The 26,312-nt window shown below is 60.2% G+C and overlaps 2 protein-coding genes across 5 annotated transcripts in view; one reads left to right on the top strand and one right to left on the bottom strand.

The window, feature by feature from the left end:
• Positions 1-1,023: 1,023 nt before the first annotated feature.
• On the bottom strand, positions 1,024-10,889 carry FAM83H (family with sequence similarity 83 member H). 2 transcript variants are annotated; one of them, XM_031669820.1, is made up of 5 exons: positions 10,768-10,889; positions 7,218-7,679; positions 6,239-6,403; positions 6,047-6,171; positions 1,024-5,850 (listed from the first exon to the last, which is right to left on the bottom strand). In XM_031669820.1, exons 2-5 carry the CDS (start codon positions 7,662-7,664, stop codon positions 3,009-3,011), a joined length of 3,579 nt encoding a protein of 1,192 aa, XP_031525680.1. In that variant the 5' UTR covers positions 7,665-7,679; positions 10,768-10,889; the 3' UTR covers positions 1,024-3,008. The 2 variants fall into 2 exon arrangements, with proteins under 2 accessions (XP_031525680.1, XP_009212035.2); XM_009213771.4 differs by lacking the exon at positions 10,768-10,889 and adding an exon at positions 9,915-9,997.
• Positions 10,029-26,312, top strand: part of IQANK1 (IQ motif and ankyrin repeat containing 1) — a 64,346-nt gene continuing 48,062 nt past the window's right edge. Inside the window, exons 1-3 of one of the 3 annotated variants that reach the window (XM_031669821.1) lie at positions 10,029-10,097; positions 12,962-13,050; positions 16,915-17,004. In XM_031669821.1, coding sequence (XP_031525681.1) covers positions 12,966-13,050; positions 16,915-17,004 — 175 coding nt within the window. In that variant the 5' untranslated portion in view covers positions 10,029-10,097; positions 12,962-12,965. Of the gene's footprint in view, positions 10,098-11,082; positions 11,321-12,961; positions 13,051-16,914; positions 17,005-26,312 lie in introns of those variants that run through there. The other 2 variants (XM_021942744.2, XM_031669822.1) reach the window with 2 other exon arrangements.

Here is a 26,312-nt window from a genome sequence, read left to right on the forward strand (position 1 = left end):
CTACGCCTGATCTGTCTTCAGGTCTCTGCAGGTGAGGGTGGGAGACAGACATCTCATGAGGTCAGGGTTACCTCCTCTTGTCACCCCCAGGCAAAGGCCCTGGTATGAGTTCAGGCCAGGGCTGTGCAGGGCTGCAGAGATCAAAGGGGCCCTGTGGGCACAAAGCTGTGTCCTAGGGTGCCAGGTGTCCTCAGCTGCACCTGCCCCTGGGTTGGGGCTGGAACACAGGGAGGCAGCTGGAAAGTTCGAAGGCTGGGAGGAGCTCACAGTCTAAAGGGCGCAGCCTGTGCTGTCGGTGGGGGGGGGTTGGGCTGCCAGACTCACAGTCTGGGAAGCTCACACGCTGGAGGAGCTCACAGTCAGAAGGGCGCAGCCTGTGCTGTGGTCGGGGGTTGGGCTGCCAGGAGCAGGGACGCCTCTGGGTTGTGGAAGCCATTGCCACCATGCGGGAGGGTGGGGAAGGACAAGATATGGGTGGGGAAGCTGAGCAGAGGGTGGGAGCTAGCGCTGCCCTGGTGCTAGGCCAGGCACCTGCAAGAGACTCAGGGAGTCTGGGCTTGGGAGAAGGTTGGAGGCGGCGGAGGAGGGAGTGGGAGGGCCCGAGGAAGTGGTGAGCCAGTCAGAGACCCGGCCCAGGGGTTTGTTTCCCAAGGGGGCTGCTTGGGTGCTGAAGGCCTAGGGTGCTGAACAAGCAGGACCAAGAAGCTGTGGGAGAGGACGCTGCAGAGAGGCCAGGGGGCTGCAGGGCTGGAGGCTTGGCCTCAGGCTGGGCAGTGTGTGGTAGGGCTGCTGAATGGGGAATCGCAGGTGGGCACTCAGGAGTGTGCCTGCACAGGGGGCATCGGGGACAGGAACAGGAGAGCAGCGTGAAGTCGGAGGAGCCAAGGTGGGCCTTGGAAGTGGAGCTGGGGGGTCTTTAGTGCCCCCCACAGGGCTGGGTGGTGGGTCCACAGGGGAAATCCAGGAGGCCACATGGTTAAAGGCTGCAGGAAATAACTGGGAGATTATACACACTGGGGAACGTGCTAGAATATTTTGTGTGTTATGTTTTATTAACACCGAAATGTGCTGCATCATGGTTTAGAGGATGTGTGGGTGCAGGCAGGAGGCTCCAAAGGCCTAGGCAGGGCCGCCAGCCTCTGGCCTCTTCATGGGCTCCAGCTGGAGAGCCTGTCCACTCAGTGACACCCCAGGCAGCACACACACAGATGTGCCCACAAGAACATCATGGCCAAGAGACACTCAGGTGCATCCCACTTCCAGGCACCTTTGCCCCCTGGCCAGAAGTCCCTGCTGTCATCCCTACGTGGGTGGTGGCTTTGGTCACCAGTGGGCTGTCCAGCAGTGAGAGTGGGGTCACTTCCCTTTCTCTCCCAGCTGCTGGAGTCAGAACTGCTGCCTTTGTTTGGTGGCCTTGTTTCTTAAATCAGTTCCCTCTTAGGATTTATTACACTAAAAAGATTATTTTTTGAAAAGAAAGAGAATACAGAAACATGAATTTCACAAGGCTAGCATCTAACAGTGGGGGATGTTCTACACATGTGGTGCCAAAATGTGTCATTCTGAGTCAACTGCAATTCCTCTCTGGGGGTGAAAAGAGATACAAGATAACCCAGGAACTCTAGACAGATTCTTAGTGTTGGTGACAAAGAGGAAAGGACCTGAGAATGGGGTTGGAGGGGGTTGTCTGCTGGACACCAGGAGGGCAAGGACCACACCCACCTACAGGGGTGCCCAGGACCTATGTCTAAACAGCTGGGCTTGGCCTGGGCTGCACCTTGTCCCCTGCCCTCACCTGGTCCCATACCTGTCAGGGATAAGCCCCCCCAAATCCGGCCCTTCTGGCACCTGGCTTGGGCTGGGCCTGTGCAGGGGGTGCTCACGAGGCCAGGGCTACAGGTTGTCCAGACCGTGTTTTATTGTGCTGCAAAGCCCAGTGCCCCTCCCACTCTCACCCAGTGCTGGCTAGAGCCTTGCTGGAGGAGACGGCAGACCTGGCCAAGGCGGACCTTTGGGCTTCCCTGCACCCCCTTCCCAGTGGCCTGCCTTGTCCAGCTTCCTTGCCACTCCAACGGGCATCTTCTGGTCCAGCTTCACGCCCCCCCCCACCTTGCAAACTGCCCACAGCCAGCCCAGTCTCCCCCACAGCAAGAGGACGGGCCTCCAAGAAAGATGCTGGGAGGCAGCGAGCCAGAGAATCCAAGTAGAAAAGGAAGTGAAGCCCTGAGGACGGGGAGACCCTGGGCAGGGGTGGGGCGGGGAGGAAGGGAGAAGACCCTGAGAGAGGGAGGAGGGAGGGAGGGAGGGAGGGGAGAGGCCCTGAGAACAGGAGGCCCTGAGGAGGAAAAGGGCCCAGAGAATGGGGAATTGAGGCACAGAGGTGAGGCCCTTGCAAGAGGATAGAGACTTAGAAGGGTGTGCGGCTCATGCCTATAATCCCCCCACTTTGGGAGGCTGAGGCGGGCGGATCATTTGAGGCCGGGAGCTGGAGCCCAGCCTGGCCAACATAGTGAAACCCTGTCTCTACTAAAAATACAAAAATTACCTGGGCGTGGTGGCAGGCACCTGTAATCCCAGCTACTCAGGAGGCTGAGGCAGGAGAATCGCAGGAACCCAGGAGGCAGAGGTTGCAGTGAGCCGAGACCACTCAACTGCATTCCAGCCCTGGGTCTCAAAAAAAAAGAAAAAAAAAGGTGGGGCGAGACTGAGGCACAAAGAGATGGCGGAGCCAGATGCTGCGCCACGCAAGGCTGACGGTGCAGAGAAGGTGCTGAAGAGAGAAGGTGCTGAGGGGAGAAAGGCACTGGTGGCAAGGGGCTGGAGCCCCAGCGTTGTGGAGGCCAGGGGCAGAGACAGCAGCTGCCAGGTGAGCCTCCAGTGGAGCTGAGGTCTGGCGCACTCAGCCAAGTCCCAAGTGGCCGTGGCCTGACAGCCTCTGCTCAAACACATGCGCAGGGCTCTCTGTTCCGTGGGGGCTCTGGGTGACCGTGGCAGCGATGTCAGGAGACTCACTTCTTGCCTTTGAACGTGCCCAGGATCTTGGGCACGAACTTGCCCACCTTGCTGTCCCTGGTGCCCTCCTCCGCGGGGCCTTCCCCTGCCCCAGGGCCGCTGGCCTCCTCTTTCTTGCAGAAGACCTCAAAGCGGCTGTACACGCGCTTCTCCTTGCGCATGCTCTCCATGCGGCGCAGCAGCCGATCACGCTCCTCCGCGCTGGCTGGCAGCGTGCGGCTCAGCCGGCCCTGGGTCCCCAGGCTGTCCGAGCGGAAAATGGCTGAACACTTGTCCTTGTCGGACATATCCGGGGCCAGGCCGCCAGCAGCCGGTGGATGGCCTAGCTCGGGGCTGCTGTGGGCCGGGCCAGGGCCCGGGGCAGGGACTGCACGGTGCTTCTGGCCGTGGGCGCTGATCTGCTCCAGAATGGCCTTCGTGTCATCCCGAAGGTTGCTGCTGTACAAGGCATTGGCCGTGGCTGAAGTCAGGCGCGCCCGCGGGCCCCGCTCATCTCCTGTGGCAGCCTCTGTGCTGTCACCCCGGCCCAGTGACGGCCGCCGCGGGCTCTCAGGTTGCCCGTTCTCCTGCGGCACTGGGAAGCCACCCTCATCCTCCATGCGCCGCTCGCCCTTGGGGCTCAGCAGCTGCCTAAGGCGCAGGGAGCCTTTGCGCAGGACTTCCATGGGGCCGCTCGGCCCCTCCTCCACGGGCCCGGCCTTCGGGGACTCCCCGGAGAAGGTAAGAGTGAGGCTGCCCCTGCGCTCCGGCACGGGAGGCACCGGACTCCCCCTGCGCTCTGGCACGGGGGGCACCGGACTGCCCCTGCGCTCCGGTACGGGTGGCACCGGACTGCTCCTGCGCTCGGGGTAGGCTGAGGTGGGGCTCCCTTTCTGCTCAATAAATCCTGTAGTTGGACTTCCTCTTCGAGTGGAAAACCCGGGCGTGGGGCTCCCCTTCCGCTCAGGGTAAGCCGAGGTGGGGCTCCCTTTTGGCTCATTATGGAGCACCTGGTGCGCCCCGGGCCCTTCCAAGGGCAGAGGGCTGTCCAGCCCTTCCGGGGAGGTTGCGCGGCCCTGGGCAGAAAGGAAGCGGGAGGGCAGGCGGTCGGAGCCGCTCCGGCCCAGCGTGTCGAGCAGCTGCGCCGCGGTGAGAGAGGCGGCTCCCGGCTGCCGCTCCGCCTCCTGGTGCAGTTGCTGCGCAAAGGAGTCGCGCAGGTCCAGGAGGCAGCTCTCGAGGCTGCGGCGCTCGCCACCCACGCCACCTGGGGCCGCCACCTCTTCCCGCCATGCCTGGGACAGGACGGTCTTGCTGTGGTTGGCAACGGTGATGGCGCCCACGCCGCCGCCGGAATCACGGGCTGGGCCTTTGTACTTCTCCAGCAGCTCCGCCACCTTGGTGGAAGCCGCGGAGCGCACGGCCTCTCCGCCGGGCCCCAGCGTCTCGCTGACCGTCTGCTCCTTGTGCAGCAGCTGCACCTTCTCTGTGGCCGCCGCAGTCCCGGCCGTACCCTCAGCCTGTGACGTGCTGAAGATGAGCGAGGAGCGCAGCCTGGAGCTGCGCTGGACCAGGGGGTTCAGGCGCGAGCGGAATGAGTCCTGCTTGGCCAGGCCGGGCTCCTCCGGGCCCTCGCGCTCTGGGCCGTTGCCGCCGCCGCTGCCCGAGCCTGGCACCGGGACCTTCGTGGGGAAGGCTGCAGGGACGCGGAAGGCCGAGGGGAGCAGGTCGCCGGCAGCTGCCCGGCCCCCGGGAGGCAACACGTCGTCTTCGTAAGCCTCCGCTTCCATGGGCGCCGGCAGGCCGTCGTCGCCCCCATCTTCACCATGGCATCCGCTCAAGTAGGAGGCCAGGCGCCAGCGCCGCAGCCCGGCCCGCCCCTCGGGCCCGCCCCTGCGCTCCGGCTCCGCCTCGGGAGTGGAGTCTGGGCCGGGCCTCGCCGCGGCCTGGCATGGGAAGCGCTGGGTCAGGTTGGGGCGCAGGGCCCCGCTGGGCTCCAGGCCGCGGGGTCCGGGCCCGAAGGCGGGGTCCGAGCCGTGGCGCACCTCGCGGGACGCGCTGGACGGCACGTAGTCCAGCCGCTGGTGCCCGTCGGGTCCGAGCTCCGGGAAGCGGGGCCCGGCGCCCAAGGTGAAGTCATCCGGGTCCGCGAAACCCGCGCGGCCCCCGCGAAGCTTCTCGAACAGGCCCTGCGGCCGCGGCGGCGCGAGCTGCGAGTCCCACTGGTACTGCTGCTGGTAGAGCTGGTCGCGGTGGAAGTGGCTGGTCTGGAAGCGGAAGTCGTCGCCGTGGCTGAGGAACGTCTGCCGCGACACCTGCCGCGCGGCCGCGAAGTTCTCCACGGCGCCTGCGCCCTCGGTCGCGAAGCTGTGCCGCTTGAAGGCGTCCATCTCCAGGTGCCGCGCCTGGAAGAAGCCCCGCGCGCCCGCGAGCTCCCCAGCCGGCCCGGCCTCGGCCTCCAGGCGCCGCGAGAGCGGCCGCAGGCCCGCGTGCGGCTCCAGCGCGCCCCCCGGCATCCGCGGAGGCTCCTCCCGGCGGAAGGCCGACAGGAAGTGGCGGTCTGGGTCGAGGAAGGAGGGGAAGCCCAGGCCCTCTTCCCGGGGTGGCGGGAACAGGAGGTGCGCTCGTTTCGGGAAGGAGAAAGGGGTTGGCGCCCCAACCCCAGGGACGCCCACAAGGGGCCCGGCCCCGGCATACGGAGCCAGGGCATAGGCATCCATGCGGGCCAGGGCCGCGGCCGAGGGTACAAGCGGCTCGGACTGCGCGAAGAGGATGCGGAACTCCTCATCGAAGCTGGAGACCAGCTCTCCTTGGAACACGTGTGCCAGGCTGCGGTGGATCTTCTCAAAGGACCACATGAAGCTGTGGGGGGTCAGGGCCAGAGTCAAACCGAGCTGGAGCGAGGGCACTGCAGCCCCATGGGCATCGGGTGGGGCGGGGAGGAGGCAGGGATACAGGACAAGGGCTCCTGGCAAGGAGGGCCCTGGTGTGGAAAGGGGGTGCTGGGGCTACAGGAGGAGGCCCCAGAGAAGGGGGTGAGGGAAGCTCGCGGGCGCACCTGTAGCTCCCACTCATCACCACGGCACAGTCCACCAGCAGGAACTTCTCCTTGACGTGGCCCTTGAAGGACTTCCCAGTGCGGCAGTAGTAGGTGGGGCCCGCCACAGTCCGTACCCGCAGGAACTGGGGAGGGAGGGGAGTCAGATCTCTGCCACGGGTCCTCCCCAATCTCCCACTCCCGGGAACTCACATCCACGTGGTGCAGGTTGACACGGCACTTGTCGGCCATGTCCAGGAAGTGCTGCGCGTTCATCTCATCCAGCAGGATGTAGACTGGGACCCGACGGGCGGCAGCCTCCAGCACTTCGCTGAGCAGGTCGACATCAGTGAACATGTCCATCACCACGGCCACCACCTGCAGGGGCGGGTCAGGACAGAGAGGAGAGGCCCCTGCTGTCCCCACACTATTGTCCAGCCTCCCCACCACGCCCAGGAGGTGTCTGGATCACCCACAACCACTGTGAAACAAGCTAGTCCATCCCTGGGAGTGGGGCCGCGTCTGGAAGATGGGTAGGAGGAAGGGACCACAGGACCAGAAGGAGAAGAGGTCTGGAGTGGCTGGCCATGAGGAGGGAGCCGAGGCAGGTGCAGGGCAGAGAACCCTGGATGAGGGTGGGCCAGGTTGGGGTATGGGGCCCCGCTGGGGGCATGGCAAGGGCACCTCAAAATCCCCTCCACCCTACAGATGGCTGAGCTGCCCCCACTCCAGGACAGCTGTCAGGGCTGAGTCCCAGGCTCCAGTTCTGCCCTGGGACAGGGTTGCTGCCATGGGCAGGGGAGAAAGTCATGGGCCTTTAGCGTCTGGACCTGATGCACCCTGCACCGTCTGCTAGCTGTTTGGTGAGGGTTAGAAGCCCTCAGCTGGCCAAGGGCCACCGGGCAGGATGAGAGGTAATTATCTGAACAATCAACCCAGGCTGGGGCGGTGCCCACCCATCTCAGAGCCCCTGAATTTCTGGGCACTGGCCATGACCATGGGCAAGCAGACCCGTGCAGAGCCTGTAGCCCCTGATGATTGAGACCTGGCGGCCCTGAAGATTGTTGCCAGGAACCCCCGCTCCAGCTGGAGCTCAGGGTTCACCCAAGCTGATCGTGCTCATGCGTCTCCTCCACCCTGGTGCCTCTAGCCCTGGCCCCTCCCCACTACCCTTGAGCCCAAGATGGCGCACCTGCTGGGCGGAACGGATCATCCTGCGGGCCTCATCCTTGATGCTGGGGCTGTCGGGGGGCGGTGGCTGCACCAAGGTGGTCACCTCGGTGCCCTGGAAGCCGAAGGTCAGAGGCCAGCCCAGGTCAAGCTCAGGCACGGCCTGGTCTGAGTTCACTGGCCAGTATGTACCTGAGGAGCCATCCATGTCCACGTCGAGAAGGCTGCCTTCGGGTGGCTCTCGGGTAACATACTGTGGAGGCCGAAGGTGTCGGCTCACATGTTCCAGCTCTTCAGGGCACAGGAAGTCTGGTGCCCCCTCAGTCGCCAGGAAGCGGCTGTAGGCCTCCGAGCCACCCTCGGCCAGTGCATCCACCGCCAGGCGGTAGTACTCTTTGTAGTGAGGCGGCAGGTACCCGGGTGCCAGCGGGTTGTCCCCCTGCGAGGAGCTCTGGGAGCGACGGGCCATGTTGGGGCCAGGGGTCTGGAGGGGCAGGGAGACACATGACTAGGGGTGGGGGCACTGGGACCACTCCTACCCTCTAGAATGGACACACTGTGGAAGGGGCTGTCAGTGACTTGGGTAGGCTGAAGTTTAGCCCATGCCCAGGAGGCCTTCCAGGACACCAGCTGAGCCAGGCTCACAGAGGGCAACCCAGACTGTGGGACACCCCAAGCTGAGGGGATACTGGTAGAGGGTGGGGCACAGGTATCCCAGCCTTGTCTCTCCTTCCTCTGGGAGGCTGAGGCAGGATAACCGCTTGAAGCCAAGAGTTTGAAACCAGCCTGAGCAACACAGCAAGACCCCATCTCTACAAAAAAGTTTAAACATCAGGCAGGCATGGTGGCGTGCGCATGCAGTCCCAGCCACTTGGGAAGCTGAGACAAGGATTGTTTGAGCCCAGGAGTTGGAGGCTGCTATGAGTTATGATTGTGACACTGCACTCCTGCCTGGGTGATAGAGTGAGACTGCATCGCTACAAAAAATGAAAATAAAACCAACCCCCCCCCCAAAATATTTTATGACTGTTGGCTTAAAGACAAACATAATCCAGGCTGTATTCATCATTATAGTATTCATTTTTTTCTTAAGACATTCACAGGCCCCTGGCACTGTGCCTACTGGACAAGCTGGTGCCACCCATGCTGGCATGTGTCTGTCCCTGACTGCCTGGGAAACCGTGGGTAGGTCACTGCACCTCTCTGGCCTACTGCACAACACAGCTGAGGGTCCACAAGACACTGTGCCTAGCCAAGGTGAGCGCAGCAAACAGGGCTGTGACCACCCTCCTCCTGGAATGGCAACCCTAAGCCCTACGCATAGCCCCGGGCGACACCTCCTCCCCATCCCCAGGGTTTCACAGTTGGGTTCCCACAGCCCATTCTATGACTGCCCAGCCCTGCAACACTGACCCCTAGACTCTGTCTCTGTCTACCAGCCCCCCTCCTTCCCTTGACCTTTCTTGTCACTGTCCTTCTCAGATAAAACCTCCCTGGACCACAACCCCTTGGTGCCCACAGGGCCCTGCAGGGCCTGCACTCCACATCGCCCAGATCTGGCTCTCCACTTGCTCAGAGTCCTGTTGCCACCAGCCCCCCGTCCAGGGCAGCAGGGACCTTTCCAGGTCCTGGGCTCCCCACCATCATCCATACTTGGCTGCCCCACAGCCCACTCTGTTCTCCAAAGGGTCCCTGCAGGGTGCCTGGGCTCTCCAGAAAGGTCAGATGGGGTGCACCCAGGGCCCATGCACATGGGGTCACCGAGCTACCTGGGTACCTCTCCCTGGAAGGAGAGCCCTAGGGACCGCTTAGCCCATCCCACTGCTCCTCGGGTTGGGGAGGGAGGCAGGACACCTATCCCCGCCTAGCACACAGGTTCCCGAATGTTGGCCCTGGCTGGGAAGGTGGTTCAGCCCAGACAGAGGAGTGTGCCCTGGGGCGCTGACAGGATGGGCACTGGCCAGCTGGACTGCACGGGTGCTAACTGGAGCCACTAGGCTGAGAATGTTGGGGTCAGGAGGCCGCCGTCCTGCCTGGTACCCCCGGGGGTGACATGGAGTTGGGACATGGGAAATACCTGGTGCCACTCAACAGCCCCAGATGCCAACTGGCCTGGGAGAAGCTGTCCCAACATTTCTTTGTTGGGGCATTGTCCTCATGGTTGATATATGGGGCTCGTTAGGGAACACTGTTCTGGTTGTGCCAGGGGCAGATCGAGGCCAACCACATGGGGGTGAGGTGTAGGCCTGTCTGGCTGGGCTGGGGCGCCCACTCACCACTGCCAGCCTGGCTGTAGGGGCAGTGTCTGACCATACAGGGCAGGGGGAACAACCCTGCTAACCTTGTTTGAGGGCACTTCCCGACGCTGGGGGACACTCTAGAAAGGACCCCCACTGTCCCTTCGGATTTCACAGGGGAGGGATATCCACACAGCATCCAGGCTCCAGGCTGTGTGTAATGGGGGCAGGGATCATCTGGACTGTGGAATCCCCCGTTGCCAGGAGCCCTCCCAGCAGACACCCCTCATCATCACAGGGTGATGCCCAGACCTCCAATGGCTTCATTCCTCACATCGTGTCCTTTCATGGGTACGTGTCTGCCGGGCTATGGACGGGGCCGCAGACACTCCCAAGCCTGAGATGGAGCACCCCAGTGGCCTGCATGCCCACACATTTGCCTACCAAACGCCTGCCCAAGGGAGGGAGGGCACGGAACCCACCCATGGCCAATGACTCAGCACGAATCCACTCTTCTGCTGCTGACCCCTGACCTCTGACTCGAAGTCAGGGCCCTCAGCTGGCCTTCAAGGACCCCATCCTCTCCACCCTGGCAGGAAGTGGGGTTCCTGAGTATCTGGAAGGAGGACCCCATGGAAGGATCCGGAGTTCCTACACAAAGTGGGGTGAGCCTGTGCCAAGTTCCGATGGGCCCAGGAGGGCGCGGAGGCTCTAGGCGGCGGAAAGGTGGGGTGCGGAGGACAGGGCTCACAGACCGGAAGTCGCTCAGTGATAGCTTGCGGGGTGGGCACCCTAGCCCCCAACGGGGTCAGTGCACCCTGCGAGCTCGCGGCTGCGGCGGCTGGGTGCCCCATCCACCCACCCCAGCCCTGGAACATGGGCGCTACGGGCAGCCCTCCCGTCACTCGCCCTGCTTGCCACGCGGGGATCCAGGCCGCACCCTGGCCACCCCAGTCCACGGTGGCCCGGGCGGGCGTCCCCAGGGAAGGGTCCAGGCCGTGCCCAGCACCCAGACTCCAGCTAGGCCGCGAGGGCAGCAGCGAGTCGGGACGGCCAGGCAGGCTCGACCCAGATCCCGGGCCGCTTCCCACTCGGCTCTTCTCGGGCTGCCGTCGTGCGAGGGCGCTCGCGTCCATATCCGCACAGCGGCGCCCCCTGTCCGAGCTGACCCGCCGCCCCGGCCCCGCGCACGCGGCCGCGCTCCACTCCCACCGCCTCTCTCTGGGTCGCGCGGCCCCGGCCCAGGTGCGGGCGCGAGGGTAGCCCAGGTGGGACCGCACCGAGGGGCGCCCGCCCCCGCCTCGCCCCGCCCGGGCCGGGGGAGGGGGGCCCTACCTGGCCAGGTGCGCGGGGTCTCGGCACAGGGGCAGCAGGAGCCGACCGCCGCCCAGCGGCCTCGCGGTCCGGTCGGTCCGGCAGCCACTCCCTGCCGCGGCCCGCCCGGCCTGATTCACGCGCCCGCCCCCGCCCCGCCCGTCGCTCCTGCCTCCTGCCTGCCCGGGCAGCACCTGGGGGCGGAGCGGCCCCACCCGCGGCGCGCCCGCATTCCTGCGCCCCGCGCCCGCCGCGGCCCCGCCGCCCGCCCCGGACCGCGCCCCCGGCCCGCGCCCCGACCCTCCGCCCCGACCCGCCCGTGCCCTGCGGCCACGTGCCCAGAAACCCCGGCCCAGCGCCGCCGGAGACCGTGAGGCCCCCACTTCAAAGGCCTCGACCCCCAGGAGCCCAACTGTTGACCCCAGGCTCAAAGTTCCTAGCCTGACCCCTGACCCTCGCCCCGGAAGTTGGGGTGACTCGGAAGTTCCGGCTCAGTCGCTAGGAAACGAGCCAGCCCGACGCAAGGGGCGGAGCTCTGACCTCCTTGCCGAGTTGGTGAAGGCAGGTGCGGCAGGTGAGGGCGCTGGGGCGGCGTCGAGCCCCGGGCGGGGCCGGGTCTGGGAGCCCCGAAAGCACAGGGGATCCATTCACCACACACCGGTCTCCCACCGCACCAGCGTCCCACACGTAGAGGGGATCCCGCCCAACAGAGGACCCCCAGGCCCCGACCCCCACCACACACACACACTGATGCCCACAAGTACCTGGGGTTCCCCATCTTTCTCCCTCATCCCTTCACATCGATGCCCACACTTGTAGGGGACTCTGCTGCAGTGACCCCCAATGCACATGCGGACCCCGAATGACCTGTTCCTCGTGTGCACCAACCCCGCAAGCACAGGAGACTCCTCAGGAAGACAGAACCCAACAAGCACACCCAGTCCTGTCCACTTCAGTCACCCACAAACACGCTGACGTCCGCACACGTAGGGAACCCCACCTGCATATGAGATCCCTCAGACACCGATCCCACAGACAAACAGGGATGCCATATTCACACTGACTCTGAGAGACCAGGGGACCTCCCTCACACATATAGCACCCCGGGTGTACACTCGGGGACCCCGCGAAAACCAAGCCCCAACACGGACAAGGGACCCAGTGTGCACACCAAGCCTCACATACCAGACGCCCCTGCATGAACACAGCAACCCCCACACACTACCCCGAGCTGCCCCTGGGTGCTCCAGTACCCCCAAATCCCCCTCAGGCCCTCACTTAGGGCCTCTCCCCCCACTTAGGCCCTGCCCTGCACTGGATTACCTGTCCAAACCACCACCCTTCACCCCTGCCACTCCCACCCCAAGGACTGGCCCTGCCTGAACGCTTTCTGATGGTATCAGTCACCTTTCTCTTTGTCCCTCTTGCCATGTGATCCTATTTTCTGTTTTCAGGGTCACTCCCAGTTTCATTTGTTCTTTCCCCAGACACTCAGTGACACCCCACTGGTACCAGTATGCTGGAAACATGGGTGGGGGGTCAGACCAGTGCCCAGGCAACTGTGCTGCAGCGGGTGAGGGGCATGGGGCACCAGGGAGGACCCCGACAGGCCAAAGCAGGCAGGAGGAGCCTCCCAGGGAAATGAACTTGGGGGTCAGCTGTGTGGACTAGGGAGAGGGGTATTACTCCAGGACCTGACAACACCATCTGCCAAGGCCGGGACCACATAGGGTCTGAGGGCGTGGAGGGGTGAGTGCCTTGGGTGGGCTGGGGAGCAGGCTCACGGGTGGGCTGGGTTCCCAGGGCAGTGGAGAGGCATGGAGGCTTCAGCAGAGAGGGCCGTGCTCATGCTTACGGTGAGAACAAAGACCGTCCCACTGGCAACCCAGCACCTTGGGGCAGTGAGAAGAGTGCTGGACTCCAGATCCTGGGCCTGGCAGGATGAGCTGAGCCTGGGGTGGAGGGGCAGGCAAGCCACAGCCGGGGGGATGGGATGTGGCCAAGTGCTCTTGCCAGGCATCCCGGCTCAAGCTTCTGGGCACACACCTGGGGCGGGCAGGCAGACAGGACACCAGCTGGGAAGCCTTGGGGGAGCCCATGTTCCTGCTGTTATCCACTCAGGCCCCCGTGGTGTGCCCTGTTCCCCACTGCCGCTGTCCCTGCCCTCTGCCACTCTGAGCACCCCCTCCCTGGTCCTTCCCTACCCACCCCCCAGGAGAATGCACAGTAAGAAGGGGGGACCCAAAGCTGCAGCTGGGAAGTGGCAGACGCTCCACCCTGGGCCCAAGCCGAGAGCCACTGCTGGTGAGTGCACCCTCTGACCTCCAGGGCACTGTCACCCAAACACTGACCTGTGAGACCTTCTGTGTAACCACTGAGAGACACCCCCTCTGAGGAGAGCCCTTCTTCCAAGAGTGGCTCTCAGGGGATCTCTGAGTTGGGATTAGGTGTGACTGACTGAGGGTTCATTCATTCATCTCAGGCCTTGAGTCTGAATCTTTTTTTTTTTTTTTTGAGACGGAGTCTCACTCTTGTCGCCCAGTCGAGTGCAATCCCGACTCAGTGCAACCTCCACCTCCTGGGTTCAAGTGATTCTTCTGCTTCGGCCTCCTGAGTAGCTGGGATTATGGATGTGTGCCACCACGCCCTGCTAATTTTTGTATTTTTGTTTTAGTAGAGAAGGGGTTTCGCCATGTTGGCCAGGCTGGTCTCGAATTCCTGACCTCAGGTGATCCGCCCACCTCAGCCTCCCAAAGTGCTGGGATTACAGGCTTCAGCCACCGTGCCTGGCCCAGCCTTAATCTTATACCCCTGGGGTTGGGGTGGGGGCCTGGGGGTAGCGCTCAGAGAAGCCCAGTTTTGGGGGATGGGAAAGGGGCAGGAGCCAGTGGGAGAGGCCTAGGTGGCCAAAAATGGGTTTTGAAACAGGAGGGCTTGAGTCCAAGTTGGGGATTCTCAGTCTAAATATGTGTTCTGCTCTGACTTTGCTGCATCTGGCCGTCCTGTGCTGCCCTCTGCCTGCCGCTTTGCTCCCAGTCACCTTCTCCGTAGTCACTTCCAGGTTGGATGGTGACAACTCACCTGGGCTGGGTTTTCCTGTGGGTCGGGAAGGGGACTTCCCCCAGATCCCCCCCGACCCCGCCTTCACTGTTGTCACTCCCTTGCCCCAACTCCCATTTATTCTCTGTGCTGGCTGTGAACACATTCCAGGCTGCAGATCTGGGGTCCTTCAGCACCCAGGCCTGCGCTGGGGTCTGTGATTACTAAGAGAGTACCCCAGACTGCTCCCCAGACTGCCCCTCTGCTTAGAGTGGGCCTGGCCTAACACCCCTGGATGCCAGAGAGCTCCCAGATTCACAGGAGCAGGTGGGATGATGGTGACCACTCCTCCACACCAGGCTGGGGTTAGATCCTAGTTCCCCAAAATAGCCCCAGCTGCGTCTGAGGCCAGCAGCCCTCCTGGAATGAGGATAATGGGCACAGGCGCCGCATGCTGCTTCCGCAGTCTCTAGCCCTGAGTACACTGCACTCCAATAAACGGGGCAGGGCAGGCGGACCAGCAGGCCGGCCAGGAAACTGGGTTTCGTGGGTGGGGGCTGTGCTCTTCAGTTCTGCTACCTACTGACTGCACCCCCAGGCCTTCGCCCTGCACTGCAGCCCATACACTGCTCTGGACAGCTCTGGCCCAGCATACCTGGGTCTGCTGCAGGGACACCTCTGTCCCTGAACAAGTATCTGCCCTCAGTGCCCATTTCCACCAAGCGTTGGGCCAGCCTGGGCAGGCTTGCTGTCCCTTGGTCTTGCAGTGCCCTGTGTGGCGGGCACGGGCTTCACTTGGCAGATGTGAAAATGGGCCCACAGATGCCCTGCATCCAGCCTGGCTTCCTGGCCCTCCACAGGCATCCCTAGGTTGCTGGAGTGGCCACCGCACCAACACAAGGGTCCTGGGTCCCCTCCCCGCCACCCCATCCAGGCCTTACCTGGCCTTGGGTCTGCAGTGCTTCGAGGCCCTCACTCCGGAGCTGCTCCAGGGCCATGGCCAGCTGCAGCCCCTCCACGTGCACCCAGGCCTGCTCCTCCTGCAGCTGCTGCAGCCACAGCTGCTCCTCCTGTAGCTGCTGCAGCCACAGCTGCTCCTCCCGCCACAGCTGCATCTGCAGCTGGACCTGCCTCCACCGGTCCTCCAGCAGCAGCTGCTCCTGGGCCAGGCAAAGCTGGACCTCATGGAGCCTCAGCAGTTCAGGGCCCAGGGCCGGCATGGGGCCCCCTGCTCCACAGCCTTCCATGTGCCCAGTGAGAACCAGCACCAGCTCAGACCCTGGAGCAGCAGCCGGCACCGGCCTCGAGGCTGCCTGTGGCTGCTCTGGCCTGGCCACCCTGGGGTGTCCCTGAGGTGCTGGCTCGATGCTGGTCACGTGCCCTGTAGGGGCCACCCCCGCATCACCCTGAGGGCCCCCTGGGGTGAGGGGCGGGGGCTCGACCTCAGGGCCCTGCTGCCCAGCTGCCGGCTGGGCCCTGCCTGCCCTCCTGGCCCGGTGTTTGCGAACTCGACCTCGTTTCCCAGACATGGCCCTGGATCCAGCGTCTCCTTCACCAGGTGTCTGCTCCCCAGGGGCCCTGGCTCATCGACTGACCGGCCTCAGGCCAGCTCAGAGGGCGTCCCTGGAGGCCACAGTGGCTGTGTGCTCCCACGCCAGGCTCGGCCCCCTGTTCCAGGTCCTGCCCCTTGGCTGGTGCCCGCAGCACCGCAGCTCGGGACTCTGGCTCTGCCTGTGGGCCTCACTGACCCCACTCGGTGGGGCTGGGCCACACCAGGGAGTTTATAGGGACTCCGCGGCGTGGTGGCTCGCCTGGGCTGAGGCTGACTAACGCGCTGACACGGCGGCACGGGGTTTTACAGGCCGCAGGCCCTGCTGGCGAGACTGGGAGGGAGGCTGAGAAGCTGGAGGAGGCAGCGCCGCAGCCAGAGCGCCGGCTGTGCACAGCAACGGGCGTGCCTGGTCCTGCCCTGGGCGGCACCAATGCCCCCCGCCCCCGCCTCACCCCCAGTCCCACAGCTGGTCGAGGGAACTGCATCCTGGCTGCACTGACCCTCAGGGCCCAGACCCTCCCTGGCCACAGACAACCTGAGCCCAGCTGACCATGGGAACCCCCAGCCTGCGCACTCCGGAGGGCTCCAGAGCAGCTAGCACGCTCCCAGGAGCACCGCTGGGGTTTGGGCTTGCCCGTGGTGTTTGGTGGAGACAAAGGGCCCAGGGACACAGTGGGAGCGAGGGCAGGGTTTGGGCCACTGCACTGTGGCTGACGGGAGAGACTGGGCCCTCAAAGGCCCGCATGGCACTTTGTGAACGGATGTGGGGCCCAAAGAAAAGTCCTGGCGGTCATGGAGGTGGGGCTGGGACTCTTGGTGCCATCCTGCCTGGGGGCTGGCTGTCCTGCACACTGCAACAAGGGCCTGACTGGACCAGAGCTGCCTTTGGGTCTTGGGGCCGGAGGTGGGGGTACAGGGCTAGCCCCAAACACCAGCGTCTTCTGGGCTTCCTGTTGGGAGGGTGGGCTCCAGGTGGCCTCCTCCCTAGCGTTTCCTCAGCCCGGGGCCGCTGACTCACACCCACGCCCAGGGCCCCATCCCAGCCGGTTCAGTCACACTGGCCCGACTGGTTTGCCTGGCCCAACCCTGCCTGGAGCAGTGCTCCCACTCCTCTTCAGTCCTAGCCCCAGAAGCTCAGGAGCAGAGGGACAGCCACCTGCCAGGGGAGTGCCGAATTGGACACACAGAGATGGGAAGGGCCTGGGGGAGGGACGTGGCACAAGGTGGTGGACAATGTAAGGGGTGGGGCAGGGCCAGCAGGCAGCACTGCCAGCCCACAGGGTCCTTTTAGCAGAGATGCAACCTGCCTATTCTTGGCCCACAAGAGCCTGGGTGCGTTCCTGCTGGCTGGCTCTCGCCTGTGCCTCCCTGAGGCCCGCTGTGCAGTGGAGTATGTGCTGCTGGAGGAGCCCGTGCTCCTTGAGGTTGTCCGTGTGCCTCCCTCGGGAGGAGGCCCGGGTGGGGTGCTCCCTATCTGCCAGGATGCACGGCCCTTTTGGTGCCCCATAAGTGTCTCTTGAGACTGATGGGTATGGGGGCCTCTCACCCCAAGCTCACTGACGGTCCTTTTCCCCTAGGGAAGCCCGGTGAGAACCGCCCGCTGCAGAGGAAAGCGGGCCGGCAGGCAAGGGAGCCGGCGCCGGCTGAGAGCCCACAGGCCCCTCCAGGTGAGAGCCCGCGCGTCCCGCGCCCGCTGGGGTTGAGCGGGTGGGCTGTTGGCAGGGGGCTGCCCTGGGCCGGGACACGCTCGGTGTGGGCGCGCGCTTGCATGTCATATACACGTGTGCTTGTGCGCGTGTGCAGGTGCGTGCACGGGTGTGTATGCGCGTGTACCCTCACCTGTGAGTGCTCGGCGCAGACCCGCGACACGCCCAAGCCCCTCCCGCCGCGCCCGGCTCTCGCCCGCCGCCCGGGTGCGTAGCCTCTCGGGAAGACCCAGCCTTGCGCCACTCGCCCTCGCGGGGGTCGGGGCCGCCTCCATCCCGGGTCCGCCTTCATCGCGGGTCCACCGCATCGTGCCCGCCCAGCGCGCGCCGCCCTCCGGTGGCAGGAAACGGGACACCGTGCCGTCGCCTCGGGCCAGACCGCCTTCTTAGGCTCCGCAGCTCCCACCCTGCGCTGCTCGCGACCGGGTCGGCCGCTCAAACCTTGTGCCGGGCCCGGAACCGCCCTGAGGCTCAGCAGCGCCTCCCAACGCGAACTCGTCGGTTTCCACGCGCCCGCCGCCTTCTTCACTGCTCATTCTGTCCTCGCGGCTGCCCGCCCTCCTGCTTCTGCGCTGGTGCCGCGGGCCTACTTCACCCACGGTTCCGCCTGCTCTTCCCTGGGCTCCTCTCCACGGAGCCCATAGGGCCTCGCGGCCCACATCAGGTCTGACCCTGACGCCCCGGCTGGGCATGGGCCATGCTGGCTGCAGCGTCCAGATAGATGCAGGCCTGGCACCAACAGCCAGCTGTACCCCCCAGCTCAGGCCCGGCACCGCCCATCGCCTGATTGCCTGTGTACCCCCTCACACCGCGCCCCAGGTGCCAGGATAAGGAGCTCAACCCTGTCCTGAGGACGGAAGTAGTGGCAGTTGTTTGATAAGAGCCACAGGTGCGCGGAAGCACCGCCGCGGAAGGACCCGTGGGATGTAAGCGGTGGAGCCTGTCCAGTAGCTGGGGATTTGGCCTTGGCAAGAGGCGGCTGTGAGAGGAAGCAGGGAACACAGGCAAGGTCAGACCTTAGGAAAATCTGGGGAGGATGTCCCTTCTGTCACTGAAGGCCAGCACTGGGGCTCTGCCCGGGATCATCTCCAGTCGTTCCTGTGTCTTGGTGTCATTTTCTCCAGGGGCAGGCTCCTGGTGGGAAACCAAGAGGCTGCTCTTCTGCTCTCGGTGTCAGGGAAAGGCAGGGACGCCCTCATTTTGCTTTCTGTAGTTTGAGGTGGACTCCTAGCCTTCCTCCAGTACAGCCCTGCCTCACTCGCTCTGCTCTGCGGGGTGTGGGGCAGACAGGACCAGGGAGCTTCATCTGGTCGAGGGAAACTCAGACTGGAGGCCACAGGGCCAGGAGCTGCATCCTGGCTGCACTGAGCCTCAGGGCTTCCCATCAGGAGCCTGCACCTGGAGAAAGTGACACCAAGACACAGGGAGCTCCATGACCCCTGCCATGGTGCCTCTTTTTGCTACAAAGTGGGTTTCCGGCTCAGAAGCAGGGCTGCTGGGGGTGCTGGGACTGCATAGGTGGGGTTGGCAAGGGGGATTCTCCACATCTGCTAGGAAGTCTATTTCAGCCAGAACAGGCTGTGTCCCCTTCAGAGCAGCAGGTGTCAAGTGAGACTGCCCTGCCTCCAGACGGTAGGCTCAGGGCTGGGCACTTAGTGTTGAGGATGTGCGAGGCTCCAGCCCACAGCCGTGGCCACCCAGCTCACGTGCCTTCGGAGGAGTCCATGCTGCTGACTCAGCGCTTTCTGTGCTTCGGGGACACCTGGTCGCCATCACATGGACACGCTATTTTTGCACTTGGAGGCTATTCCAGGAAGTCCATCCAGACAGAGCACGCCGTCCCCAGCCTCCTCCTCTCGGCCTGCAGCCCTGCTCTCCCCACATGTCTGATGATCTGTAAAGAGGGCTTGTTCTGCGTGGGTGGGACTTGCTCTAGATCAGTCTTGGAAAAGGAGCTCATGCTGTTGGTGTAGCCACCATTCCTGCCCCCATGCCACTCTGCCCCAGGGCCTGCTGGCTGCTGTCCATGGTGTGGTCATGATGTCCACCTGCCTGTCTGTGCCCCGCCGTGGCCGACTCTCTCTAGGGGCGTCCCTGCAGGATGCAGAGCCTCCCCCTGAGCTTGGCTTTCCCTGCTCCTCACAGAGCCATCCCCCAGCCTTTTCCAACTCTCCGCATCACCACTGTCTGGGGCCCTGGAGAGCCAGCCCCAGCCCTCACTGGTGTTCGGAGTTAGTGATACACAGGAAGTGGGTGATCAGGTGCCCCCGGGGGGCTGTCCCTCGCTGCTGCCCCCCAGGACCTCCCTGCATGGGACTGCAGAGTGCGGGGGAGGTGAGGCTGGAGTTGATGCCAGCGTGTGGGAGCCTTTCCCAGCCTTTCCTCTGTATTGGTGCCCTCCCCAGGCGGCATCTGTGCTGCAAAAGGGGGCAAATGCGATGGGCCCGGGGACTCACCTGTGTTGTCTGGGCTGGGCCCGCAAACACCGTTTCCACCACGCAGTAGTTGGCTGCTGGGCTGCCCAAGGGCATGACTGTGGAGCAGGGAAACCCAGCCTGGGAAGGCAGCATTCCAGGAGCTGCTTTCCAAAAGAAGAATAGCCTCCACTAGGAAGGTGTGGCTGGGCCCCAGAGCCCCAGAAACCTGTGGGAGGCTCCACACCCACCCTACCTCCTGCACACCGGATCCTCGGGACAGACAGTGTGGTCCAAGCAGCCCGGCAACTTTCACCGTAGCCAGCAGCCCTGGGCCACACTGGGGACGGCGAGCCTCTGGGTCTCTCAGTCAGCGGGTGGGGCAGTGACCCCAAACATGGCCTGTGCTGCTGCCACGGTGCTAAGGGGCCTGCCGAGCATGGGGTCTTTCTTGCTGGATGGAGGCACAGGTGCCAGAATCTGTCTTTTGCCCTGTGGTGTCCTGGCACAGCCTAGATCTATGGACCCCTTCACCAGGTGCTTTATCCCCCACCCCCCAGAACTCCTGGGACCATTGAGATGCCCAGGAGATGGGGGGTTCCTGTGCCTGTGTCCCCTTGCCGCTATAGCAGCCGCCACATCTACCAGCTCTGCAGGGTGGCCACCAGGCACGGCCTTGGCAGGCTGACGTCGAGGAAAGCCAGCCGTGCTGCAGGTTTCCTTCCCTCTGGCTCTCCACTTCTGCCTCCCTCTTCCACTGTTTTTGGTTTGGGTTTTTTAATGTTTTGTTTTGTTTTTTTGAGACGGGGTCAGCTGTCTTGCCCAGGCTGGAGTTCAGGGACTATTCCCAGGCGTAACCCTAGCTCACTGCAGCCTCCACCTCTTGGGCTCAAGTGATCCTCCCGCCTCAGCCTGAGTAGCTGGGACTACAGGTGTGTGCTCCCATGTCTGGCAAGCCTCTTTCAGTGTCACTATAGGTTTTTCTCCATCTTTTTTCATCTTTGGACTTGGGCTGTTTGACTTGAGTCTTCCAGTCTGGATTTTGCTGTTAAGATGGAAAACCTTGAGACTGCGTCTTTGTTTAGCATTTAGACATACAGCCCCTCTTCATTTGCTCAGTGGAATTACGATTGCACTTGGAAATGCATCGTCTTGGGTGTGTTCTTTAAGCTGAACTTTTGTAGATCTGGCAGGACGTTTAACACCAGGCCGTGAAGCCTGCTTCAGAAGTGACTGAAACATCTGCTTTATAGTGTATATTTTAAAAAATCATTTTGTCATATGAATAATTACACTGCCATTTACAGATAAATGAGATCAGAAACATTAGTTTCATATGTTGTAGTTTTTAGTTTCTGAATACCCATTGGATTCTTTTTCTTTTTTTTTGAGATGGAGTTTCCCTCTGTTGCCAGGCTGGAGTGCACTGGGGTTGGCTTACTGTAGCCTCCGCCTCCCAGGTTCAGGCAATTCTGCCTCAGCCTCCTGAGTAGCTGGGACTCACAGGCTTTGCCACCACACCCGGTTAATTCTGCATTTTAGAGACAGGTTTCTTTTTTTTTTGAGACAGAGTCTTCGTCGCCCAGGTTGAGTGCAGTGGCGTGATCTTGGCTCACTGCAAGCCTCCCCGGTTCATGCCATTCTCCTGCCTCAGCCTCCCGAGTAGCTGGGACTACAGGCTTCCCACCTCAGCCTCGCTAGTTTTTGTATTTTTTAGTAGAGACGGGTTTCACCGTCAGCCAGGATGGTCTCGACCTCCTGACTGCGGATCCTACCGCCTCACCCAAAGTGCTGGGATTACAGGCTTGCTTGCCCACCAGGGTTTCACTGTGTTGGCCAGGATGGTCTCGATTCTTTTTTTTTTTTTTTTTTGAGACGGAGTCTCAGCTTCTGTCACCCAGGCTGGGAGTGCAGTGGCCGGATCTCTGTGCCGCCTGCAAGCTCCGGCCTCCCGGTTTACCATTCTCCTGCCTCAGCCTCCCGAGTAGCTGGGACTACAGGCTCACCACCCGGCTAAGTTTTTGTATTTTTAGTAGAGACGGGGTTTCACTGTGTTAGCCAGGATGGTCTTGATCTCCTGACCTCGTGATCCGCCCGTCTCGGCCTCCCAAAGTGCTGGGATTACAGGCTTGAGCCACCGCACCCGGCCTCGATCTCTTAACCTTGTGATCCGCCCGCCTCGGCCTCCCAAAGTGCTGGGATTATAGGCGTGAGCCACTGCTCCCGGCCGCTGGATTTGCTTTTAATAAATTTTAGTTCCTTTTTGAAAATTATCCATATTTGTGTCCATTTCATTCATATTTTCCTTAATATACTTACAATACCTATTTAAAGCTCTTTTCTTCTAAATTTAACATCTGGGCCAGCCATTCATCTGCTTCCATTAGCCAGCTTTTCTCTCTCTCTTTTTTTTTCTTTCTTTTCTTTGTTTTTTTGAGACAGCATCTTGCTATGTTGCCCAGGCTGGTCTCGAAATCCTAGGCCCGAGCCATCCTCCTGCCTTGGCCTCCAAAGTAGCTGGGATTGCAGGCTTGAACCATCAGGTCTGGCTCCTCTTCCAATTTTACAGACCCTCGTGATTGCATAGGATCTCCCCGGGTAATCTGGGATGATCTTCCTGGCCTAAGGTCAGCCGATGAGCAACCTTAATTCATCTGCAATCTCCATTCCCTTTTTGCTGCATCACCTCAAGTATTCACAAGTTCCAGGGGGCAGGAGGCGGACATCTTTGGGAGACATTATTCCGCCCACCAGAAAGCCCAGGAGCAGCCACAGCCCTGAGACAGGGCAGGGAAGGAGTGCTGCTGTCTGCTGGTGAAGATGAACTGCTTCTGACCCTCCCAAGTGAGGATATGGAGAAGAAAGACTTTGCCAAGATGCTAGTCACACACCAGCTGCAGAGGCTACGTTGATCTGCTGTGGCAAAAAGACCACTCGCGGCATGGCAGCTCTCACAGGCCCTGCTGCGTCTTCAGGTTTGCTGCAGTCTGTCACCCACGGTCGTTACTAATTTGTTTTCACAAAGGCCGGGCAGGTGAACCTAATGGAGATAGGAACCACCACACCTGCTTCCCTGGTCTCCGATGTTGGTGTTAACCTCTGCAGTTCCTCAAGCAAAGCACTTCTTCTGTCAGGCTCACTGTCTTGCTGGAGGGAAGAAGTTCCACAGGCTCTCACTTGGTTCTTCCTACCGTAACGACCCTTACCCCTCTGGCCAAGGAGCCAATGTGAGCGTTCAGCTGGCAGCTAAGAATGTGTATCCCAATAAACAGGGCAGATCTGCAGACCCACTGGACCCATTAGGGATGGACTTGGGCTACAGTGCCTTCCAGGACTTCCATAAACAGAGGGGCGTGGTGATCCTGTCAAAGTCCTGGCGCCAATGTCAGTGTCCGGCTACACACCATGTTCCCGTCCTCGAAAAGCCTCTCTGTGCCCCTCTATGTCGGTGACACTTAACCCTGGCAAATGGCCACAGACTCCTTCGGGGACAGAGTAGGAGCGTAACTGGTGGGAGTGGTTGGCATGCTTTGTGCTGGGAGAGCTTCCAGCCTCCTCTTCACTTTGGCAGTTGTGAGTCTGAATTTCACTTACATCTGGAGACTGGGAGAGACTGTGGCAGCTGCTGTCTGGCTGGCAGAGCCTGATGTGTCTCTGATCATACTCACTGGGTCAGCAACACCCTACTGACCTCTTCTTATCCAGAATCCCACATCCCAGTTGATATTAGGGCAACCAGTTCCCTGGCTGTTTTCCCCAGTATCAACCCAAGCTTACAGAAGACAGTCACCATAGAGCTCCTGAAAGATGCCAGGAGTTCACTCATTCATGCATTTCTTTTTTTTTTTTTCTTTTTGAGGTGGAGTCTCGCTCTGTCGCCCAGGCTGGAGTGCAGTGGGGTGATCTCGATTCATTGCAACCTCCGCCTCCCGGGTTCAAGCGATTCTCTTGCCTCAGCCTCCTGAGTAGCTGGGACTACAGGTATGTGCCACCATGCCTGGCTAAATTTTTAATTTTTTGAAGAGATGGGTTCTCACTATGTTGTCCAGGCTGCTCTTGAACTCCTAGGCTCAGGTGATCCTCCCACCTTGGTTTCCCAAAGTGTTGAGATTACAGGTGTGAGCCACTATGCCCAGTCTTTGGAGATTTTTTTTTTTTTTTTTTTTTTTTGAGACGGAGTCTCGCTGTGCTCCCAGGCTGGAGTGCAGTGGCCTGATCTCGGCTCACTGCAAGCTCCGCCTCCCGGGTTCACGCCATTCTCCCGCCTCAGCCTCCCAAGTAGCTGAGACTACAGGCGCCCGCCACCACGCCCGGCTAGTTTTTTGTATTTTCAGTAGAGACGGGGTTTCACCATGTTAGCCAGGATGGTCTCGATCTCCTGACCTCGTGATCCACCCGCCTCGGCCTCCCAAAGTGCTGGGATTACAGGCTTGAGCCACCGCGCCCGGCCCTTTGGAGATTTTTGATTACTGATTTAATCTCCTTGCTAGTTATATGTCTATTCAGATTTTCTATTTCTTCATGATTTAGTCTTGTTAAGTTTTGTGTTTCTAGGAATTTGTCCACTTCATCTAGGTCACTCAATTTGTTGGCATATAATTGTTCAGAGTACTCTCTTATGATATTTTTTATTTCTTTATTTTTTTAATATTATTTATTTATTTATTTTTGAGATGGAGTCTCACTCTTTCACCCAGGCTGGAGTGCAGTGGCGCGATCTTGGCTCACTGCAAGCTCCACCTCCCGGGTTCACGCCATTCTCCTGCCTCAGCCTCCCGAGTAGCTGGGACTACAGGCGCCCGCCACCACGCCTGGCTAATTTTTTGTATTTTTAGTAGAGACGGGATTTCACCATGTTAGCCAGGATGGTCTCGATCTCCTGACCTGGTGATCCACCCGCCTTGGCCTCCCAAAGTGCTGGGATTACAGGCGTGAGCCACCGCGCCCAGCCAATATTTTTTTATTTCTATAGAATCAGTAGTAATGTTCCCACTTTTGTTTCTGGTCTTGGTAATTTTAGCCTTCTCTCTCTTTTTTTTCTTAGTCCATCTAGCTAAAAGTTTGTCAATTTTGTTGATCCTTCCAAAAAATCAACTTTTAGTTTCATTTATTTTCTCTACGTTTTTCTATTCTCTGTTTTGTCTGTCTCTGCCCTAATCTTTATTATTCCTTCTTCTGCTAGCTTTGGCTGTAGTTTGGTCTTCTTTCTGTGTTTCCTTAAGTTGTAAAGTTAGGTAGGTTATTGATTTGAGATCTTATTTATTAATTTGAGCATTTATAGCTGTAAATTTCCCCCTTAGCGCTGCTTTTGCTGTATCTCGTAAGTTTGGTATGTTGTGTTTTTGCTTCCATTTGTTTCTAAGTATTTCCTAATTTTCTTTGTGATTTCTTTTTTGATCGATTGACTGTTTAAGAGTGTATTGTTGGCCAGGTGCGGTGGCTCACGCCTGTAATCCCAGCACTTTGGGAGGCCGAGATGGGCGGATCACGAGGTCGGGAGATCGAGACCACCCTGGCTAACACGGTGAAACCCTGTCTCTACTAAAAATACAAAACTTAGCCAGGCAAGGTGGTGGGCGCCTGTAGTCCTGGCTACTGGGGAGGCTGAGGCAGGAGAACGGCGTGAATGCGGGAGGCGGAGCTTGCAGTGAGTGGAGATCGTGCCAGTGCACTCCAGCCGGTACGCCAGAGTGAGACTCCGTCTCAGAAAAAAAAAAAAAAGAGTGTATTTTTTTTAAAAAAATAGTATATTGTTTAATTCCACCATTTTGTGAATTTTCCACTTTTACTTCTGTTATTGATTTCTAACCTTATCCCACTGTGGTCAGAGAAGATACTTTGTACAGTGTGATTTTAAAAAATCTATTGAGAATTAATCTGTGGCCTAACATATGGTCTACCCTTGAAAATATCCCATACACACTTGAGAAGAATGTATATGCTATTATTGGGTAGAGTGTTACTGTATGTCTGTTAGATCTAGTTGGTTGATTGTGTTAAGTCCTTTTCTTTTCTTCTCCTTTCGTTTATTTTCTTAGGCAGGGTTTTACTCCTGTCACCCAGGCTGGAGTGCAACGGCACAATCTCAGCTCACTGCAACCTCTGCCTCCCGGGCTCAAGGGATTCTCTTGTCTCAGCCTCCCAAGTAGCTGGGATTACAGGCATACACCACTGCACCTGGCTAATTTTTGTATTTTTGTAGAGACAGGGTTTTACCGTGTTGCCCAAGGTGGTCTTGAATTCCTAAGCTCAAGTGATCTACTCGACTTGGCTTCCCAAAGTTCTGGGATTACAGGTGTGAGCCACCATGCCCAGCAAGTCCTTTATTTCTTTACTTATCTTCTTATCTTCTGCCTGGCTATTCTGTCCATATGAGGGGGGGTTATTGTCTCCAACTATTATTGTGAAACTGTCTATGTCTCCCTTCAGTCCATTGTGTTGGCTTTTGCTTCTTATATACAAATATAAATATATATGCGTGTGTGTGTGTGTGTGTGTGTGTATATATATATATATACATATACTTTTTTTTTTTTTTTTGAGAGGGGGTCTCACTCTGTTGCCCAGGCTGGAGTGCAGTGGCATGATCTCGACTCACTGCAACCTCCGCCTCCTGGTACCTGGGATTATAGGCATCCGCCACCATGCCTGGCTAATTTTTGTATTTTCTGTGGAGATGGGGTTTCGCCATGCTGGCCAGGGTGGTCTCAAACTCCTGACCTCAGGTGATCTGTCTGCCTGAGCCTCTCAAAATGCTGGGATTACAGGTGCAAGCTACCATGCCTGGCCTGCTTCATATATTTTGATGATCAGACATTAGGTACATACATATTTATAATTATGACATATTCTTGC

The sequence above is a fragment of the Papio anubis genome, chromosome 8 (genome assembly GCF_008728515.1).
Source record: "Papio anubis isolate 15944 chromosome 8, Panubis1.0, whole genome shotgun sequence".
In the NCBI taxonomy this organism is placed as follows: Eukaryota; Metazoa; Chordata; class Mammalia; order Primates; family Cercopithecidae; genus Papio; species Papio anubis.

Bases quoted from the DNA above. Each gene is read 5' to 3' on its own strand.
- FAM83H (XM_031669820.1), bottom strand. From the start codon at position 7,664: ATGGCCCGTCGCTCCCAGAGCTCCTCGCAGGGGGACAACCCGCTGGCA. The intron at 6,172-6,238 runs GTGAGTTCCCGG...CTCCCTCCCCAG, and splicing joins TCAACCTGCACCACGTGGAT to TTCCTGCGGGTACGGACTGT. The intron at 5,851-6,046 runs GTGCGCCCGCGA...GACCCCCCACAG, and splicing joins GTGATGAGTGGGAGCTACAG to CTTCATGTGGTCCTTTGAGA.